Raw genomic sequence first — 22,544 nt, 5'->3', positions numbered from 1 at the left:
TCTATGTGGAACCCGCTTCACAAAAATCGGGGGGAAGGGGGGAGATTATTAAAAAAAAAAAAAAAAAAAAAAAAAGACGATGTGATGCGAATTGAATATTAATTCGTTATACGCATTGCCTTTGATATTCCGGTAATAATTGAGAGCTCGTAAACGCACGTACTTTTTTATTTAGACCGCTCCCGATTCTTTCAGCCGGTACTTCCGGCAACGGTCTCCACGGATTAACAGGCAGCGGAGGAAAGACAAGCTCCAAGGGTTTTCCTATTACCGTATCCTCGTGCAGGATTTCCGTTGCTCCAACAGTTTCATCCACGGCTCCCGTCTCGTTTTTTGCCGCGGCTTCTTCCTCTGCGAATTTTGCTGCTGCTTCGGTTTCGGGTTCCTCTTTCTCTCTTTGAGCTTGTACCTTAGCTTTCTCTTGCTATTTTTAAAGAAAATATTACGATATTCTTAAGAGGATCTTAAGATTTTACACGGCACGGAACAATATACATAACCATATTATTTATTCATTTATTCGAAGAAAATTCAGATAAAGCTGCTTTAATACTGCGATAAATATCTCTTTTAATTTATCTTTTTTTTTTAAGCTAGATATACGATAAACATGATGAATTAATAAATACAAATATTAGTTTAAGTCATTCTTTTAGCGTCACAGATAGTGTTAATCGAGATTTTAGATAACGTGTATATTTAGTGAATGAAATTGTCATGCGTTTTTTATGACACGTAAATTACTTTGGGGGAAAAGCGTGGCAAAGATCAAAGAGAAACATGTCAGAAGTTAATTACGTATTATATTTAATACTAATATTTTACCTCTAATCTTCGAGCAAGCTCGTCCGCCTGAAATTCAGCTTCCACTACATAATAATTTTTGGGTTTTCCAAGTATTTTACCCCAAAATCTGTGAAATACGAATTGAAATTTAAGAAATATATTAAAATATATTAAATAAACATATAGAAAATAGTGTGAGATATACAAGTCCAAAATAACGCAAGTTACATTCAAATCGAATACCTAATATTTACAAGCGGGACTGTGGAGGCCAGCTTCCGAATCGATAAATTAAGCAACACCATTTCGTGTCGCGGCAACCCTACACCCGTCTGCTCGAAGTAGAACAAAAGATCCAACATGTCGGGGTACTTCTTTTTCTTATCGTCCTCCTCCTCGTCCTCCATTCTCTCCTGATCGTTTTCGTCAATCTGCTTTACACTCTGCCATGATTGCAGGAAGATTGAAAGGCACAATAAAACGAAGATTATAGTTTGCATCGTTTGCGCCATTTGCATGTTATTTATCCGAGGAAAACTCGGTGTGTATCGCGGTTTCATTATCTGTTACTTGTCAAACCGCACCTGGAAGAGCTTAATGAGCTTCTTGGCATCGTCATACTGCACCGGTGGTACATACAGATCTCGAAGATGATCCGTCTTAGTCTTAAATCTCTCCTCCTTCAATTTTCTGCTGTATTCCTCGAAAGTATCGATTGCGTTTCGCGGTTGCTCAGCAAGTAATTTTGCTAAAAGTTCAGTTAGATGGTCGTATCTAGAAAGGGTCGTCAAAAGTAAATTAATAATCTGTTTGCTCGATATTTCGTTCAACATCCTTTTTTTCTTCATTATTATTAAGTTTTTGTAATAAAAAAAAAACTTTATTTCAGGATTAACAATGGAACAATTGCTTTTATACCATGATCGCATCATCGGAGCTCTTTTGCGAAACGCAGTTATGACAGTAAGTGTAATGTGAAATATTGTGTGTATATTGGAAATAAAAGAATACATTACAAGGAGAATACAATTGCATAATTCTTATCGTAGGAAATTCAGTGGCGCGCTTACAAACTGTCACCCGATTCTGTGCTGTGTTTCTGAAGAAATTTCTTTGCGCGTCGAATGTCGTGCTCCACGCTGGGAACGTCGTCAGGAGGTGTCTCTTCTACGGTATAAGAATACTCCATTCTTATTATGCTATTTTCCACGTCTCACTGCATGCAACCAGCTCGCAAAATTGGATGCGACGTCACATCTCGCCGGATACTCAGTATAATATTATCGTAATAACGTAACCGCTACGCAAGCTGTCATTGTTTGGTAAGTTATATCAGCTCCAACTGATTTTTTTTAATCGGCGTTGTTCATCCGTTTCTTCTCATTCAGCATCATCCTGTGTCGCGAAATCGCCGCGATTGCTGTTACAGAAATAAAAAATCTTATCTGGGATGACCTAATTATTTTAACACATCGCACCAAAAATGTTTTTAATCAACTTTGTTGAAAGTAGTTGGAACGATAGCTGAGATAAATGTCTCCCACGCATTTCTATCAAACGAGAACCTATTTTCGAGTGAAAACGTAAAACATAGCATAGAAAATAATTAAAAACAATTCAATCTTTTTTATTATTTGAAAGCAAGCTGCTTTCACTAAGTATAAATATATTAAATCATTCAAATATATATAATATTAATAATAATGCATATAATACTATGATGATGCTTAAAATATTTGTTTAACATCTGATATTATCTGTTCATATTTTACTCGTATTTTTTTATCACGCTGTATTGATTATATGATTACACACGATATAATAATATCCATTCTCACTAAATAATATCAATGAATTGAAAGAGAGAGGAAAATATGAATGAACAATGTGACTCAATAAAGATGAATCGCACACGCACGGTTTCTATCAGTTTGCATCCTGGAGCATAGTTATCGTCTATCGGGTGTCCTAAATATGATGGATGCTTCTCGAGGTCACTGGCTGTTTCCTTTGACGCCCACCCTTCTTCTATGGCGTACAACACGTGTCCTGCCTTTAAAAACTGCCGCAGCGATAAATGTCGAGGTGTTGTGATCAAAAGCTTTCGAAAGTTTATGCCGTTAAAAATAGCCTCGAATGATAATGAGAAATGATAATGAAAATATTTGTTTTCTTGTACTTGCTTCTAAATTCTTTAAATAATTATTGAATAGAAATAAAGAGAGAGAGAGAGAGAGAGAGAGAGAGAGAGAGAGAGAGAGAGAGAGAGAAGACAAATATTATACGTTATTAAATCATTTCTCTCATTGTCAACATAAAAAGTTATATAAAGATTTTGTTCATGTATATAGTTTTTGCGTTAAATATGTTTTTAACAAAATATATATTTTGTGATATCAATCGTCCAATATTCTGTGGACAAATGAAATTGTCTTAAAATAGTTTTATGAGGTAATGGTTTTCAAAAGCATTCTTTGATCTATCAGTGACTATTCTCCAGTGTGTATATAGCTGACGCCCATATGCGCTGTAATATTTGTATATGGCAAGATGTTTCAAGATACTACGAAAAAAAGCTGCTGTTTCAAGGAAGTCCTGATCTTTTTGCAGCTCTTAATAACTTGCATATTTATTATGCAGCTCTGTATTGTACTACGCTTGCGTGACCAGCATAGATTATTATGCAAATCACGTCTCTATAATGTCGATCTGCCGATATTCGTCGACGCAGTCAAGTATATAAGCGGATCGGCTATAAATATAAGAATTGTTATTGATAAAACTATAAATGTCTTTAAGAAAAGAAACGAGGATCACGGATATGATGCAAGGACGTGACATGTTCTTGCTTCTCTTTAGAATTTCAAGATTCTGCATTAGTTTTGCATCTTAATAGCGTGCAATTCCGTAACATTTCTGATTTATAAATCACATCTCTCTCGCGTATGAAATTTCCTATCAACATTATGTCGAATATATTGTAGAATCGCAATCACGCGAAACGCGCGCGCGCGCGCGCGCAGCGTTAATTACAATTCGTTGCTGCATCGCCAACAAGGTAAAATTATGGCTGTGCTATATACGTAAGGTTGAGCACGTGGCAAGTTTCAAACAGACCGGATTGCAAACAGTAGATACAAGGATTTCGTAATTTCAAGAGTTATAACAGGTGGTGTTGGATGCCACACACCACGCCGCCGGCGTTGGCGTCCAAACACGGGCTTTTCAAGCGGGCCAGCTGCGTCACTCGGCATTTCTCCCGGTACTTCGCCGCCGCATAATACTCCCGCGTAATTAACAAAATGGTATGTCGATTAATAAAACGCGAGCGTATGATTATTCGCCGGGCTGGCATGTATCGGATGAACGGGCGCAGATTTGGAGCGCAGAACGCGGATTATCCGATTCGCCGAAATTCAATAGCCGTTGCCGTTTGACGCGCATTGTTCGCGCGACGGCCAGATGCGTTAATTAACAAAAGCCGTTAATGTATGACCGTCTATCGCAGATGCGATTCTCGACCGATAACGATGATAAACGAGTTCGAATATCTCGCTCCCGCGCACAGAATAGCGTGAGTTCGATAGACGAGGAATGCAGTATTTTCCCCGTCAAGGAAAATTTCATTTTCTATCGCAGCCACTAGAATCAAGGCACTTTTAACCTTAATGTATTAATTAAGCAAATATATAACATATATATTCATATTTTGCAATGCGATTAAAGTTTCAGCTATATAAAAATTGTTTTATCGACGATATTTCAAATTAAAATTATTTTAATTGACCTAATTTCAGTAATTAAATTATATATACTTAAAATACTATTATATTCCGCGCGTAATTTATTAATTTAGTTTCATTTAATTTAAATGTTTATTTTATTAATTTTCTTTCAAAATTTTATTTGTTTATAATTTATTAAAAATTGTTGAAGCACTGATATTTTTATTATGGACAAAGCTATTCTAGATTCATACACATTTAATAATTCTTACAAGAAAGAAAATCTAATCAGTAAATGACGCGTTGTGTGAAATGTATAAAGAAAACAAATCCAAGAATTTCGTATAACGAAAATAAAATCTTTGAGATTCTTCTCAAAGAATTTTGTTCTTCGCACGCTTCAGTGATGTATTTGAAAAAGAACTGCGAACGATAAATTCGTTAATCGGGCGGCATTGAACGCATTTCAAATGTGGACGACAAGAGAGAGAGTGTGAGAGAGAGAGAGAGAGAGAGAGGGAGAGACGTAAACCAAGGGGGGGGGGGTTGAAGGGGGGGGGGGGGGGGGGGGAGAAAGGAGTTGGTGCTCGTAATTCGCGGGGGCGTTGGAGTATGAATGAGTAAGAAATCCCCACCTTTCCTCCTCTCTTCAACTATCTCGTTCTCTTGCCAGTCGACCACCCCATCTCTACCAGCTCTACTCATCCCTCCCTCCCCCCCCCCTCATCCTCCCTTCCTCACATTTTCTTCCTCTCTTTCTCTCTCTTTCCCCCATGCCGTTTGGCCCCTCTTCTTCTCACCGAAACCAACTCATATCGGGGGTCGGTTCTCTCTCCGGGTTCCGCGCTTCTTTCGGTCAGTTTTCTCCCGTGAGCTCTACGCGCGCGTCCCTTCGTGAGGATCGGCTTCCGTGTCGTATAGCCTTTAGGCCCTACAGCCTCGAGGAACAGAAAGAACCGGCGTTGTGTTGGGAATAACGACTTCTCTTCGCATCCTGGATTCCCGCAGGACGGGGGAGCCGCGCTGTTCATCATGTACCATCGACTGTCAAGGTAAATTAATATCGCAAATACTTCTTGTTTTTATTGAATTAATGAGATAATTAATTCTGTCTTCATTAGATTATCAATCTTCCTTACATTTTCACTCGAAAATGGTTTTCGTTTAATAACAAAATAAAAACCGGCATGTGATTAATAAAAGTAAAATATATTATTAATAAAAAAATTGCGTATTGCTTAAAGAGAAACGTTGATGTCGTAACAAAAATATTGCATCGAGATGAAAAGACGTATCTTGCTGAATAGCAAGTCAAAGTCTTTTCGTTCAAGATGGAGAATTACCTTACTCTTCCTCGGATAGATCCTCTCGCAATTATTAAAACGATTTAGTACGAAGTGCGCGAGAGAGTTTACGTCTACTGGATCTTATTATTAAAAGTTCCACTTCTCCCGTCTTGAAATCGTCCAAACTCCGGTAATGTCATCCTATCTTGAAAATGCAGTTTAACTTCTTTAGTGATAATTATATAATATTACGTGGCGGAAAGGATAAAAGACACAGTTCGTATGACATACCAATCAAATGATTCGTTATGCAATAATTATGTCGTATAAAAGCCCAAGATTTTTTCAATCAACAAATAATCTTTTTTCCCCTGTCAAAATCTCTGTGTCTTTGAGAAAATAATTATGATTTTTTTAAATTATGTCAAATTTTTACTGATTTAAAAATAGATATAAATGAAACATTGTTTTTCCATGCATTGTTTTCTAGATTTCTATTATTGTTTGATTATGCGAATAATTTCACGACTTTTTGCATATTGTTTTACGTATATCAAATATTTTTTTAAGTTTGGTATCAAAATTATCTTTTCTTTTCCTCATGCGCGTAATGTTTGTGTGTTTAGTCACAAGTAATATTACGCGTTTGCTACTGTTAAGGAAGCATCGCGAAAGTTTTACATTATTCATTTGCCGTTTCCACGCGCTACGCATCAGCCGATCGCTCGTAAATCGCTTGTTCCCGACCGCCCTCGCCGACTCACTTTTCATTAAGACGTCCGCGGAGTGAGTGAACGGATGAATGGATTTCCAGAAGCCGCGAGATCACGATCTTTTCTCGGCCTTGGGCTACTTAAACTGGTAGCATGCCAAATTTCTCATATCTTCTCAATAACTTTGATTTTACTCACAGATGTTATTAAACGATTTAAAGTTTAACTCTAAAGAAACAGACTCATTTTGAATAGATTAATTTTATTATTACTGCGTATAAAAATGATATGGAAGACATTTCACGTATCTTATAAAAAATTTTGGACAATGCTAAATAGAGAGAGTGAAATTCATATTTAGATTATATATTTAATGTATATAACGGAGTTTTCATTTAAAGGATTCCTAAAAATTTTATTTCATATTCTTTGTTTACATTACATAGTCAACATTACAAAAATAAAAAACGGACAGTCCGTATTTCAATTAAATTTAGTTCAACAAGGATTGATTGGTATTCTTGTTTATTTTTGTTCTTTGCAAAAAAATAAACATTCGTTTACAATTGGTTTAGTATTATGAATATGAAATTAATACATACGATTATATGTCGGAATGCTTCTCAATATTGAACAGTTTAATTATCGACGCTTCCGCTGCACTTTGCGAGTGTTATCTCAATTAGATGTTTTACTGAACGTTATTCGTTCGTTTTTATTTTTATGTTCTAGAAATGATGCATGTATGCACATTCGAGTGGAACGAATTATTTCCTTGGATTATAAATCTTACATAAATCTTATATATTAAAAAAATGATAACCTTTATTCTTTTTTTTATCAATGTAACACCGATATTTTATAGTTTACTTATCCGCGTATTTATAAATAAAAATCATATTTACATCGTGTCTATGCCAATTCTTTTTTTGTTATAACGGAAACGTATGTCATGCCTACTCTTAGGCATAAAAGCTAATTTATAACATTTATGATCGTAATTATTAAAAATTCTTATATTTAATCGGCAAGAATCTAATAACAATAACATTTGCTAAACATAACTGTTACATATTTAAAATTTGCTTTAAATTTACTTGGAATAAATTTCAATATATATATATATATATATAAATATGTCGCGCAAGTTTATCAGAAAATTTTGTGAGGTATGAAGCCGGTAAGCGCGATGGAATAAGGGGGCAGGAGCGAAATTTGCGGCACCGACTTCAGTGTCGGAAGGCCGCAGGCCCGTGGTCCATGACCGGTCGACGCAGCCTCCTCCCGGTTCCAGAGAGAATCGGAGTCACGTTCAGTCAGTGGCCGACTCCCGTCCGCGGAGGTGGTGCGCGTTATCGCTCCTTCGGGTCCTTTCTCAGCAGAGTGTCGAGAAAGGTTTTCCGGCTTCTCCGTACATTCCGCGGCTCATCCTCATCGGGCATGACGAACACTAGGAGCACGTGGTTAGTCGAAAATTTTTCTTTTCGCGCCTTTTTCTTTTAACTTTCGTCGCGCCAATCTCTCGTCTTTCATAGCTCTGTTTTTTCACATTCGATTTTTGAGCGTATACTTATTGCCATTTTTTTTCCTTTTTTTATGTTTAAATTCAATGCTCAATTTTAAATTGTATCGATCTTTGTTTTTCAGTTGTCTTAATTAGTCAGTTTTTATAAAAAAAGCGCTCTAAAATACTTTATTACGGAACTGTTTAAAGAGCGTTTTAATTAAAAGCTTAGGTGGTTTTTGCGCGTGGCTTACTTGTTGTCTATCGCGTCGCCGTTTAGTCGGATATTGAATCATGTATATATAGCGCATAATTAATGATTACATTGTTTAAAAACTCTTTTTTTGATTAACTTGCACGAATAAAGAATTTATTGATGTAATTCTTTTTTATTTCTTTTTTATTTTTATCGCTTCAATCTCAGAATGACAAAGACTCGAGAGAGATTGCGCGAAGATACGGCAATATTGTCAAATATTTAAAAGATTGTAATTCTATATAGAGTGAGCTGTTATAAACGTGCGTGATGATTTGACATTCTAAATCATTTTTTTCGCTAGAATATAGATCTTTAAAATTGAAATTGTCGTAGACAAATTTCAATTTTTTTTTACGAATGATTTGTTGTTTATTTTTTACTATATAGATATATACCGCGACAATATGCCCAACTATTCGATTTCCGCTACTGTCAAAACCGAAATCGCTGTATGCGATAAATATGCGGCGTTGCACCATGATTCAATGCATATTCTGCATAAAATAACGCCTATGTTTTTTTTTTTTAGACACGGAAAAAATTTCAAAACTATCATTAACCTTTCACTATTCATACGGCGTTTGACAAGTGCTACATTTGTCTCCGGCATATATATCGCCTTTTTGCCTTCATTCCTACTTTCATATTTATGAAGTATAAACTCCGCATTTATGTTGTATTTTCTTTTATTTCCGCTTATTTTCTACGTACTGTACTGTTACTAAAAAAAAAGAGAATACTCTTTCGTGTGTGCATTTTATTATTTATGAAATTAACGTCTTACAATTAACTGTGCTAAGCTTTGATAAAGTCAAGCTTTTATACACATGTCTCGCGCAAGCATTTAAAGATTACAATAGGACAACGGAAATTATTTTGCTAAGTGCATTCTCATGTTTCTAATTAAATCTTGGTGACAATTCTCCGTTGAGGATACTGCGACTTAAGCAAGAAACGCCACAGTCCAGTTAAATTACATCATCACATTGTCACATATTCGTGCGAGTCACGAAAGTGCAAAGTCTTTACCATCGATTTACGGTTATAACAGTACTCCACCTGCGGCGGGTATAAAGGGTTATTGTAGCGAGCTTTCTGGTACCGTCCTTCTGGCCAGCCGCTTGGCAGGACAATGGCTTATGCTAATTCTCGCTGAGTCTATGTAGACGTCGTCCTTCCGACTCTGTACACAGGGTACGCGTGTAACGTGTCGGAGTTTAAAATTCAACCAGCATTACGCTTGCAAATAGCGCGAGATTTAACGTTGCACTTGCGAATTTGTTTCGCCCAATAAAATTACAACTTGTCGCATTCTATGTAATTAAGAAATCAAAGAAATTAGCTTGCTCGTAGCTTGATTTATTTCACTTATTTACGCACGTTCATAAAATTGCAAATAAATGTTTTTTATTTTGCATTTATTTTGTTAATTAAATTGTTATTTATTTAAATATCGCATCGATAAATATGTACTTTCTTGAGAATTATTAGATTACTCGTGTTAAACTGCTCGCTTATGTTACTTTTAAATCGGAAGTGCATACCTTCACGCAGTGATACCTTTACGCTGACGTGGCAATATTAAGAAGGTTACCGCACGGCTCAAACGTGCATGGGAAATAATGTAACTCACTGACGTCCAAATATCCTTTTCGAGTTTTAAATCTGAAAAGCCTACTTCACGGGAACAAAGGACCATCAGTTTTTGCCGAATAAACAATTTCACACACACACACATGCCAGTCAAATAAATACATGTAAACCCCAAATGTGTCCCGCGTACCATATATATTCACTCGTAGAAATTCCCAACGCGAAAATCATTCTGTCAGGTAGTCGGCCACATACGCTCCAGACAATCCTGTATTTCGTGGCTTATTTTGGTTCTTCTAGATGGGGGGGAGAAAGCTGTTATTTCTGTTCCATAAGTTAATACTCTAGGGCACAGCCCTCGTGCTTCGTTATGCACACCAAGCTCTTGCTCCGGCCGGTCCGGAACACTCGAAAGTATTACGGTTTTGTTTATTGTTGGACGTTTCCGTTTGTACAAACGAGATTACTGCACGGAGAGGGCCATGCCACCGAAAGTATGTACTTACATCATAACTCGCGCGTATTTTCTGCCTCAATCGCTCATGACGTATCATGATACATGTGTACGTGTGTGCTCTAAATAGATGTGAATTAAATGTAATCCCGCGAGAAAGCCACTTGATCGATTGGAATATTCGCTTGGCGAATTCCACACATCGATCACTAAAAGAGTAATTAATAAAATCGCATGTTTCTTTTTCAAATAATACAAAGCTTTGCACTCATCGAAATGATTATACACTACAATTTTCGTATACGACACAAATAAGACAATTTATCGAAACGTTGTTAAATAGATTTAAAAATAATAAGAAAAATAGATCGCGCGCTTTCTCATATCCGCGCGAAATAGACTTGATATTTTTAATATCCCTCAAATTTGAAAATTTTGCGGTATCAGCATTTTATATATTTTACACAATTTATTTTAAATATCAGATCAGCCTGTGCTAAGTTTGTCATAAAAAATTTGTGACCATAAATGTCGCACCGAAGAAGAATCAACTGGAAAGGAAATTTAGTTTCTGGTTTTTCCGGCATGACCTTTTAATCATCGATGAAATGATCGCCGCATAAAATTTCAACATTCAGAAATACCCCATTCCACAAATACGTTACAATGATTATAATCGGAAACAAAACAAAAGATTGAATGAATCTATTATCATTAATATAATGCGCATTCTGTCATAATTAATTTTCATAATTAAATGCTATCGCTTGTGTGTAGAGACGTTATTTACGAAATAGTGCAGCGAGCGTGTGAATGAATGCGTCTTGCTTTACATCCGCATTTATAATAGAAATATTGCACGATATGTCGTGTTTTTCTCGGAGATGCATATTCATTTTTATAATAAAAAGAATACACTATATACTTTAGCCTTGCGCGCTGTCTTTATCCGGTATACTATGCGCTTTTCCAATATAGAAATCGATTTTATTAAATTCCCATACAATGCCTTTTTGTAGGAACGACACACACGTGTCTTCGTGTGATTGTCATGATAAAAGGCATGCTACCAATCCCGTCATTCGCCGGCAAGATTTCAGTAACAGGATTCCATTATTTATAAACTTCTTCAACGAGATTCCATTATTTATAGAACTATATAGGCTATTGAAGTTGACGGGTATTGTATGAACGCGTCTTTGTGGATAATACACAATATTCTCAATCGTCTAAACTTAGAAATGTGATTAGAAAGGATAGCACGCACGCTACACGATATCGAGTAATATAAATTAATTCAGACTGTAATTTGATAAAATATATTGCTAAAGTTTTAAATCTTTACATGGATTTACACAGATTATAAAATGACTACAAAGAAATAATATTAAATAAAATATCATTTATGAAATAACTTATATAAGTTATCTCATAGAGATTACATAGTTAGAAATAAGTAAATCATTGATATTGCGTGTAAAATGTACAGTGAATCAACATCACGGTCTGTCAATTTTATGTAAAGTCTATTTTTGTAAGCTCACGACACCGACAACTACGACACCGTGATTTTTCAGGATTTTTCTCTTCTTAAAATCCATAGATATTTCTTTTTCCTCATGACTTCATTCTCTGTACGGACTCCGCTTCGGAGCAACCAGTGTCTGTCTTCCGGAAGATGTAGCATGGAAAAGATTCACACCTAAACATTACGGTGTTTGTATATACAGTGACGTGCGAGGAAAGAAACTTTAAAGGAAGAACCAGGGGATCAGGGAATTATTTTCGGGACGAAAACCGTGAATAAACAAATAAACGAGAAGTAAAGTCGACTAAATGTTTTTAGGAGATATTAAAACTTCTTCTATTTTATCCGCGTATAAAAGTTTTTACAAAGAATATATACTCTTTGAAAATAATATATTTCGACTTATAATATTAGTCGCGGAAAAAAGTTTGAATGGTACACTAAAATTAATACTATATTACATTATTATTAATTCAGACTGGGGACAGTGTTTCAATTGCGGATATGTAATAATTATTACGCAGCTCTTTATTTTTGATGTTGTGTTATATCTTTTTGCGCTTTCAACGAGGAGTAAAAGAAACGCTAATTTGTTCTCGGAAGTTTTGACCGGATGACTACTCAAAGTAACTGGATTGTCTCTCATCCGTAACGAACTTGATTCAACCATAACAGAGTGCCATTTAAGACGCTTAAAACTTAAAGATACAATATATACTTTTAATCTAACTAGTTATAACCCAAATCTAATCTTCAAAAATCTGGAAAATAACAAGGTACTAAATAAATTATAGAATATTTGAAAATATTATATAGTCTTTCTCTCTCGCGGAGATTTTTTATACTTTTTTATTTTCAAAGATTCTTTCCTCGTAGAAAAAAAATTTTATTTAACGAACATGTCCTCTTTTGTATAAATCATTAAATTTTTCCGATTATATTGTATAAAAACGCTTGACACGTTATGATTTTAGTTTAATTAATATTTCTGAATAACTGCTATGTAAAACTCCTTTCTTTACTATCCCGCGGTAACATTGTGCAACATAGTTTGAATTATTATTTCGATGGTGAGCATTCACTGCGCAACTTCGCAATTCCTGATATCAGTGTGCTGGCGCTGACTCGTATAAAACGAAAATATTTGCCGACGCAACTTTGCAAGCGAGAACTCATCTCTTCTTCGCATATAAAAAAAGATTCCTTCCTCTTTACGTTTAATCCCTTCCTTTTTAATGCGTTCCCACATCCACTTGTAGCCGAGACGGTAATGCATGTGCGTCGTTTCGCCTCCGTGTTTGTCCATATTCATTTGAATCGTAATCCGACGCGCGAGGATTCATGAGCGGCCGACCACGATTAATCAGACCCCGCCGAGATGCACTATGAGATGCTTAATCGTAGCAACGTTTCAGCATTTTTCTTTAATTACTCGATCGCACGATATTAACGCACGAATTTATTCTCACAGTGATCCTGGATGTCGAGACGCGTAATCGAATCTCCATATCTCTCAGCATCATGAGCCGTTCATCACAGATCTCAGTACTTTCGGGTTAGTTTCCGCTCCCGTCTTTTGCTGCATAGCGATACGGAAGATTTTAATTTTAATTAATCGACGAATAACGCGCAAACTATGTTTGAAGAGCGTTTCACGCGGAGTTTCATAATTGATTTCGTATTTGAGGTCACAGAGCGAGCCGCTTTCGCACTACGCGATCGTGAATTATACTCGGACGTTCAAAGAGCAGTAGACTGCCGCAATCAATCCGGGACCCCTACAGCCTATGCCCGGTAGTCGACCGGTGGAATGTCTCACCCACCTCTTGCGAAAGTACTACCACAAACGTCGTCTTGCCTGCCGACGATAACGACCACAGCAACGATTCGTAGCCAACATCGCATCAAACATTGCGGAGTACGAGGGGATACGATTCCCTGTAGCATTGTTTGATCATGGTAATTACGAGCCAAGTGTGTGCTTCGGCAAGAGAAGCAAAAGGGAAGAATGAGGAGGCCGAGTAGATGAGGAGCGAGGGAGAAGGGCCAAAAAGAGCGAGAGCATACACATGGTATTTCACTCATTCTTTTTCTCTCTCTCTCTCTCTTTGTTCGTCTCATCCTCACGTAGGAAGAGGCTGCGGAGGGAAGAGAAAAAAGTGCCGGCTACATCGTATCCTCATTCGTCTCCGCCTGTAGGAAAGCGATCGTAGTCGATAAAATATCGCGATAGGGATAAAGGCAACCCTTCTGCGCTCGTGCGCGTCACGCACGTACGCACGAAATGGAACGAGAGGAGGTACATATGACTCGCGTGTAATCCCCGTGTGATGGACGGGTACATTGAAATAAATAAAAAACGAAGGCTTTAACGCGGCGCGGAAATAAAAGAGGACTTCGAACCTTTTTAAAGGTTGGAAAAGTCACTCCTTTCTCCTTTTGACTGCGATTTTACGGAGAAACGTTTAACGGCGAACCGTCTAAGCATGAGTCATCTCTGAAACTAATTTATCAATGGGTTTATGCGGCCGATGACAATCTCTGTCGACCTATCTACCTCGGCACTTGCAGCCGGTGCAGTCTAGTACGAGATATATTCGTCTTTGGAAAAATAACGTGCGTACAGTCGGCGAGTCTTTGGCGGACATAATAACTTGCAATCAACGAGGATCATTCATCAGACTAAGTACGATCGCCCGTCGTGGCGCGTAAAATCAAGCAAGACGAAGCCGACAGAGTCTTTGGTCCACTCTCTCCCCACGAAAGAAAAGCACAACGAAGAACAACAATCTGAGACGGAAAAAACGTGACATTCGACTTGTGTGTTCATCTATTCATCGGTAATTTGTTCATCGAGGACACGTTTAAGCATCGACCATCGAACGGATCGAGTGGGTACCGTGGATAATCGAAAGCCGCCAATTTTATTGTCGATTCGTTCGCCAGAGAAAAATCGATCAGGAAGAATTTTGTTGTTGGCGAACGCACAGATTTACGAGTTATTTGTAACGGCAGCTGCTACCACGCAGCGGTGAATGTGACCCACGTGACGGCGTTTTACGACGGTCGTACATCTAGCGGGTCCGAAAGAGCCTCGGCGAGGTAACGACTTCCATATCACGCTCGTTCTTGCTGGACGCGATTTTTTATATTCTTGTAATCTCGGGCGTCGTAATGCTTGTTACGTCTAGAGATGACTTGTAAATCCGGTTCTCGAGATGGAACTTCAATAATTAGCGTTCTTCGATCAATCTGTCATTGCGTCAAATTATTCATCGTTGATGGAAGTTTCATCGTCTAAATTAGTAAGATTCTATATATCTAGAAGCCAAACTTCAGATAGCTTAATGATGATCCTTTTTAAAAAAAAAAAATGCAAAAAATTGATTAAATTATGAAAGTAAAATAAAAAGATAATCTTAATAGATTTCTTGATTGATATTTTAGAGGTGACAGACAGTGATAAAATAAAGTATCAGTCAAGAACTTATTCGCGATAACTATGGATATGGAGGCATCTAACAGTTTTTAATTCAGACGCGACAATGATGAAATTGGTTCAATCGAAAAGCCATTTCTATCGTGTCACTTATGCATATATCTTACGCGTTGATCTAGCAAAGCATACCAGAGCAATCAAGACACAAGCAATTATTTATTCTTCTCGTCTCCGCATTGCCCTCGCCTTTCTCATCCCGCATTCCACAACCGCAATTTCAGATCCGTCGTTTCGTGTTCGCGTATCGCGACATCACCGTCGAGTTTCTCCGGGTCGCATCCCCTGTCAGAGTAAGCACCGAGGCAACCTGTTGCTCTCCGATGCCGCTCTCCGTCGTTCCTCACGTCCGTGACCGTGTCAGTGAGCTATTCTCTTTCTCTCTCTCTCTCTCCCTCTCCCTTTCTCTCTTTCTCTCTTCACCACTCGTCTTCCTCCGCGCATCGCCTTTCTCAGGTCACCTCTCTTTCCGACGGCTTTCGTTCTTTCCTCGTCGTTTGCTCTCGTCTTTTTCCCACTCGCCGACGAACGACAGAATGCCCTTGGTCTGCGACGTGTCTACGTTGTATGTTCTCCTGGTAGCACGAAGACCTGAAACGTCGCACTCTGTTGCTCCGTTCGGACATACCGTCCTCGTCACGCCAACGCTGGACGCAGCCGCGTTCTCGCTTCCTCGACGAGTCTCCTCTTCCTATCTATCGTGCCTGTCCGGCTTTCTCTCTTGCGCTTTTCCACGTTCCTTCTTCTCTCCTCGCTCGTATCCGACCGTTCTTTCCGTCTCGCTCTTGTACGTCTATCTCCCTACCATTTCGATGCCGCCGCCGCTTTCTCGGCTCTCGCTGCCGCCTCCTCTATCGTCTACTGATGCCTTGATCCGTACCCTCCTGTTCTAGAAGAGCGCGGTCACGGGATGAGCGGCTGAAAGTGTGGGAAAAGCCGATGCGACGATCCAGTGCGAGGCTGGATTTCGGACGAAGCCGACGAGGAACGACACGCGGAGAGCTTATATTTCCTTGTTGTAGATTCACGAAAATAATTTCCGTATTTATTTATGACCGCGATAATGAACAATTGAGAGCTTATTATAACAGTTTTATTTGATATCTGCTTGTATAATACGATATTCTCGCAAATATGTGAGAAATTCAAACTTATCAGCTATAGATTATTTGTATACTAATATTTGTCATATACTTTTTATCTTCTCAATTTTAAAAACATATTTTCATTTATATTAATTATAATATTTAATTTCTTTCAAAGAGAAATTTACTTATTTAAAAAATTGCATGTGTGATAGTTAAGTTATTCTAAATCACATGGAATTGAGATCCCTTGTATTTTCCGCAAAGATCGTTTCCTCGTGATGAAAGAGCATGCGATCGATACTATGCTGCGCGATAATAATCGAGGCGCGCGACGCGGCGTGTACTTTCGGCCGTTGAAATATCGCTGCGAGACGCGTCGCGACAGTTATCGACACTGAAAAATTATAGTCATCGCCGGCCCGTGCCATTGTTCCGCGCCCGCGCTTTCCTCCCGTCTCTCCCGCAAGTAATAACTGTCGGTCAAAAATTATTATCGCCAGCGATCCCCGGTCAAGGCGATATACTCTGGTCGCATCCGCGTGACGAGTAACGAGTCCGGAGTTTTGAGGCATCTCTCGGCGCTGATTCCCCCTTGCTATCCCCTCGTCTCGATATACACACACAGGGGTATTTGTAAGGGACGTAAACTAACAACGGAGACCGGACACCGCAAAACGATTTTGCGGTATGACACTTCTCCGCTCGTCCCACGCGAAAACCACAAGGCACCCAGACGACTGAAATGTCCGGAAGAGAGAGAAAGAGAGAGAGAGAGAGAGATTTACCGGACTGTTCGTTTTCTTCTTAAAATTATTCTTTGTTTGAATTACTTAATCGTCTTAATCACTTGTTATAGATTGTTAAAGCGTTATCAGAAACTTACGCAAAATTTCACGCGCTACTAATTATCGAGATCTAGCGAGATTATTACGTAATTTTCGCCGATACGTGAAAAAACTACATAGTTAATTATCACCAGCGGAAACGTGCGAGTAAGCGGATTATTATTGCGCGTATATCATGTACAAATCTCGTGGCAAAAAGTGCATTACGCTGCATTTGTCATTGCCGAGCGGAAAGATATTGCGAAACGCGCAACAAGGTAAATTATTAACTACTTTCAATAACTCGCGTCGAACGTGTATATTTTCCTATTATCTCCATGTTCTTACTACCATGACACTACATTTTATCTTACGGTGTACACTGAAGGAAGTATAGTTGCTTCCCGGAACACACGCCTTTCTGCACGCGAATCGTCATGGTTAAAACGATGTGACATGCTGTATAGGACCAGAATGTAACGGACTGGAAAGTGCATTCGCGAAGGGGATTCGCGCTTGTCAAGCATCAAACTGCTCTTGCAAGCGTGCCAAAGTTTAGTGCAAGTTTATTTTCGTCCGCGTTTATGAACAATTTTATAGCTTACTAGCAGATGACAAATCTTCTTATGGCAATTGTCCGTAAATTTCATATTCTTGATCTTAATTTCGTCTTTAAGGGGGCATACCCGTTTGAACTCTCGAAAAATGAGATTTTCTAGATTTTTTGCAGCGCAACGACTTGATAAAAACTTATTATTTTTTTATAATATTAATACAATATTACTATGTACCTAAATAAACATTTTCAGCTCAAAAAGAAATTTTTTTTAAAAGTTATGCGAATATTTGCAGATTTATATTTTCATGCACGGTGTGCATAAAAATTCGGGCTACGTTTGACAGATTGACTTCAAATTTTGCATGCGAGTTTCTAATAAGATTCCGCATTTGCTAACGAAGCCTTTTTTTAATCCGATTTCCCATTTTTTTGTTATAAACAAAAAAGATGGATCTCTTATTAAAAAAACGAAACTTTTTTTCAACATGCTATCATTTTCTTATTTTCTAAAATTTTGAAAAAACGCTCGCACAGCAGATAGCTATTAATATATTTAATAAAAAAAACTGGTATTTTTGATTTCCGATATGATAAACGAACGTTTTCATGTACACCATGCATGAAAATATAAATCTGTAAATATTCGCATAACTTAAAAAAAAAAATTATTTTAAGCTAAAAATTGTTATTTAAATACTTAATAATATTGTATTAATATCATAAAAAAAAAAAGTTTTTATCAAATCGTTGCGCTGCAAAAAAATCTAGAGAATGTACTCATTTTTCGAAGGTTCAAACGGATATGCCTTCTTAAGTCAATTAAAAAATTATAAGTCAGTCTATAAGTCAGTCTATTATAATCAACTTTGTAGATATCTTTATAAAGTTGGCTCTAAAGGTTTTGTGATTTATATTTTTATCAAGAAACTAATGTATTTCAGAGTGCTTTTCGAAAAAGATGTAGTGTCTATTTTTTATCTTTCGGCAGTTATATTAAATGGTTTGAACAAGCGACATGAAAGAACATCACGAAGCACATTAATTGTTTTAGACAACGCTTAGAGATTTTTTTGCCTCGCACCATCGGATGTATCGTTTCGGTAGTTACTCTATTTCCGTGATAGCTCTATTTTCTCTTCACTGGACAGAATAGGTCATGAATCGATCGCGTTAAATACGTAAAGCGCGTTAATCTATTTCCGTTTCTTTGACGATAGAACTAATATAAATTATCTAGGTGATGTCGCGAAAACTTGACATGAAATGCTCTCTTCTAGCATAAGAAATATATTTCGCATTCAGCGCTTATAACAGACAAATCTCCCTTTTGCGGATATGAGTTGATGCGCGATTCTCTTCTCGATTTTTTTTTCTTTCTACAAAACGTGTGTCATGAAAAATCATTCTTTATTTATCACTTCAGTTGCGATCAATCCTATGGGAACGGTCGGTGAAAAACGATCGAGGATTTGCGAAACTGAAAACCGTCTTGCGTTTGAGAAAAAGAAAAAAAATGCTTTTTTTTACCAAGCTCGAGACATGATCGTCGTTGAAAGACTGCGTACGATGATCAGTAATCCCATAAAACCATCGTTTTTTCGTGCTAGTCGTTCTCGTCAAACGTAAGACGTTATGAAAAATTATTTCTGACGTATACTATATTAACTTTAAGTTTATTTCTAGTAAATGCATGTTAAAAAATATCAAAGAATAATATTTTTTGAAGTATATAAATATATATACTACCACCAAATTAATTAAAAATTAAAAATTTTCAACTACATCAACCCGATATTGATATATATATTACAAATGCTGCCAAACCATAGTGGCACAATTATCACATCCTTCTAATAAAAATTTATTATATATTAAAAGACATTTACAAAAGACGTACAAAGTCTCGCTATATCGCACAGCTTACGGAAAACAAGTTAAAGAGAGCAGCAGCTCATTCAACGGTCGATGAATCCACCGTAGTTCAAGCAGTTCGACCCGTCAAAAAACAGTCTTTTCACAGACCGCGGACAGTTCACGTCTTCCTTGAATCAGTACTTAGGGAGCACACAGAATGTAGGACAGTAGGACCTGTTTGCGCGCCGAGAGGAATTCTAAAGATCCCATTATAATAATCCCCCACGTGCCTCGGGGGCACGTCCCCGCAGGGTGAAACGTCACATTATGATCGCTGCGGTACGGCGCCCTATACCGGGTGTTCGCGCTTCGGTGGATCAGTGAATCGTGTTAGAGACGATTTTTTCGAGTTTATCACGCCTCGTAACGCATCTATATATATATATATATGTGTGTGTGTGTGTGTGTGTGTGTGTGTGTGTGTGTGTGTGTGTGTGTGTGTGTGTGTGTGTGTGTGTGTGTGTGTGTGTGTGTGTGTGTGTGTGTGTGTGTGTGTGTGTGTGTGTGTGTGTGTGTGTGTGTGTGTGTGTGTGTGTGTGTGTGTGTGTGTGTGTCTGTATGGTGTGTGATCCGCTTCCTCACACCTCCGCGCCGTCTATACCCGTTTCGAACAAAGCCGAGGATGCGCTTGGCATTCTTCAGATATCTCGACGCCGGCGTGCAGCGCCTTGATCTCCTCTCCCACTCCTCCCCCCCTTCCTTCCGTTTTGTAAACCACGGACACCCGATAAATGTCCCACGACGCGGACATACATACGTGATTTCTCATTATGCATTACGGGGGCGCCGACAGTGCATCGCGTCGCACACCCGCTATATCTACTTATGTAAATTGAGCTTGATTCTTCGTGGTAACGAGATTTTTCTCGCGGAGGCGTGCGATATTAAGCACGGGGAATGAATTTTTTTAATCACATGCACGTCAAGAACGTCACGTATGTCGGATTTGTTCCATGGATCGTTTTTTTTTTCATTTTTATTTCTTTTCTTTCGCTTTGTTCATTTCTTGTCCTCGTACTTCTTGATTATAATATAAATAATCCGCAAACGTCCACCGGACAAGTTTTTTTAAATTTAAATTTATTTATAGAGCTTTAGTTAAATAATGAAATAAAAATGATTGATAAACAAGAAGCAAGAGGAATTAACAAAAAAGGATAAAGAAATGTCTATCTAGGAATAACCGGAAGAGTTGAGAACCTACCTTGTGTGTGACGTTCTCTCCTTCTCTTTCCCCTACTTCTCATGACTGAGTGTTATGTGTTCCTTGACCCTTGGCCCATTCGTGCCTACCTACAACGCATCGATGTGCTGTAGATCGGTCCGAGGATTACGACATCTCGCAGAAGGCCGATGTGTCTTCGAGGGTGAAATTGACCTGGAGGAAAGTCGCGTAGGAGTACCGGTCGAGCTTGAACAATGACGGTACGTTGAGTCTCACGTGCGATATCTCAATGTCGCGCGGACGACATTTTACACATTTTACGAGACACCCCGGGCCGAATCTTCAGAACGTCAGGCTTAAGAGACAAATGGCAGGATACGACAGGGGACTCTTATGAATCTCCGCTTTAATCCTTTCGCCGTAAAGAGATCCGAGAGATGGAAGAATATTTGCTCGTACAACGTTGTTGGGGCATGCATCTCCGTTTAATTATGGATCAAGTTAGAATTTCAACCGTAATATTCCATCGTTGTGGAAACTTGTTATTATATCGTGCACAATTAATTATCGTTCATCTAACGTAACATAGCACTGAAATTAAGGAAAGCAATTGCAAAATAAAATCTCGCAAGTCTTGCAGATTCTGCCGGAAACGATTTACGAAGCCGAAGTAATAAAGCCCCCTTTCTCTCGTAACAAGAAAACCGTTGTAATTTCTCTAGAAAATTTATTTCCGAAAATTAAGTTATCGAATCAGCCTGCCGGCCTTTTCGATCAATGTCAGACCGTACCAAGATGGATGTTACAAGATTGCGGGGTCGTATCTATCCAACGACGACGCCCTCGCCGGAGGATCCGAAATAATAGGGTGTGCAATTTTTGCCAGTCTCCGCTGCACCGCGGAAATCGCGATGTAACGCGCATCTCCTGCACGGTAACGACCATCGAATCGCGCGCGATTGCAGGTAGATATCATCCGCTATCGCGCTCTAATCTGTAATAGAATCGGCTCGTTCGCCGGCAAATCAAATATAGGGACGTCCGTGCGGTTGCGGACGTCGCGCTGTCACGCGTCGCTCCGTTATTGGCGAAATATTCGACGTCAATTTAAATTCCTGAATTTTATGACATCTTTCCGATGCGTGAACGCGCGCTTTTTTCAATACCGTGCACAATAATCCATCTCCGCCTCGAGAGCCGAAAGTCGAAATTCCGAGATAAACGGTGAAATGTATATGTAGCGTAAAGAATGGCAAAATCATTTTTGAATCACGGTTTATAAGAAAATAGCAATTTTGCGAAGACGAGAGAGAGATTAGATGCCCCGGGCTAATGTCCTCCAATGACCGAGCGGATCAATTTGCGAGCGAATTGCCGACTCACTCCGAGCTCATTTAAAACTTTATTAACTATGATTTTAGATTAGAGAGACAGCATGATCGAGAACTGACCTATCATTTAATTTGTATCGTTAATCGCGCTCTGAAATATAACTAGAAGCTAAATGTATTCACCGCGAATATTGATCATAATATGTATTACGTGGGTTTAGTGACTGTTGATTGGATAAAAAAAGAAAAAGAAATATGTGTATATTTAATATTATATTATATTTTAATATATATAATTTTAATTTACACACAATTAATT

General features: G+C 38.2%; 2 protein-coding genes across 2 annotated transcripts in view; both read right to left on the bottom strand.

Annotated features, from left to right (window-relative positions):
• Nucleotides 1-2,113, bottom strand: part of LOC115234404 (radial spoke head protein 6 homolog A) — a 4,537-nt gene extending 2,424 nt beyond the window's left edge. The window contains exons 1-5 of the mRNA XM_029805456.1: nt 1,857-2,113; nt 1,371-1,560; nt 1,030-1,229; nt 826-913; nt 164-418 (exon numbers count right to left, since the gene is read on the bottom strand). Coding sequence (XP_029661316.1) covers nt 164-418; nt 826-913; nt 1,030-1,229; nt 1,371-1,560; nt 1,857-1,975 — 852 coding nt within the window. The 5' untranslated portion in view covers nt 1,976-2,113. The remainder of the gene's footprint in view (nt 1-163; nt 419-825; nt 914-1,029; nt 1,230-1,370; nt 1,561-1,856) is intronic.
• A 1,361-nt stretch (nt 2,114-3,474) lies between these two features.
• The window catches only part of LOC115234488 (protein sax-3-like), a 31,737-nt gene continuing 12,667 nt past the window's right edge, over nt 3,475-22,544 (bottom strand). Inside the window, exon 5 of the mRNA XM_029805620.1 lies at nt 3,475-3,538. Within this exon, the coding sequence (XP_029661480.1) occupies nt 3,475-3,538 (64 nt within the window). The remainder of the gene's footprint in view (nt 3,539-22,544) is intronic.

Source organism: Formica exsecta, unplaced genomic scaffold (assembly GCF_003651465.1).
Source record: "Formica exsecta isolate Colony F162 unplaced genomic scaffold, ASM365146v1 scaffold2, whole genome shotgun sequence".
NCBI lineage: Eukaryota > Metazoa > Arthropoda > Insecta > Hymenoptera > Formicidae > Formica > Formica exsecta.
Note: the sequence above shows the minus strand (reverse complement) of the source record. Positions and strands in the feature narration are given on the sequence as shown.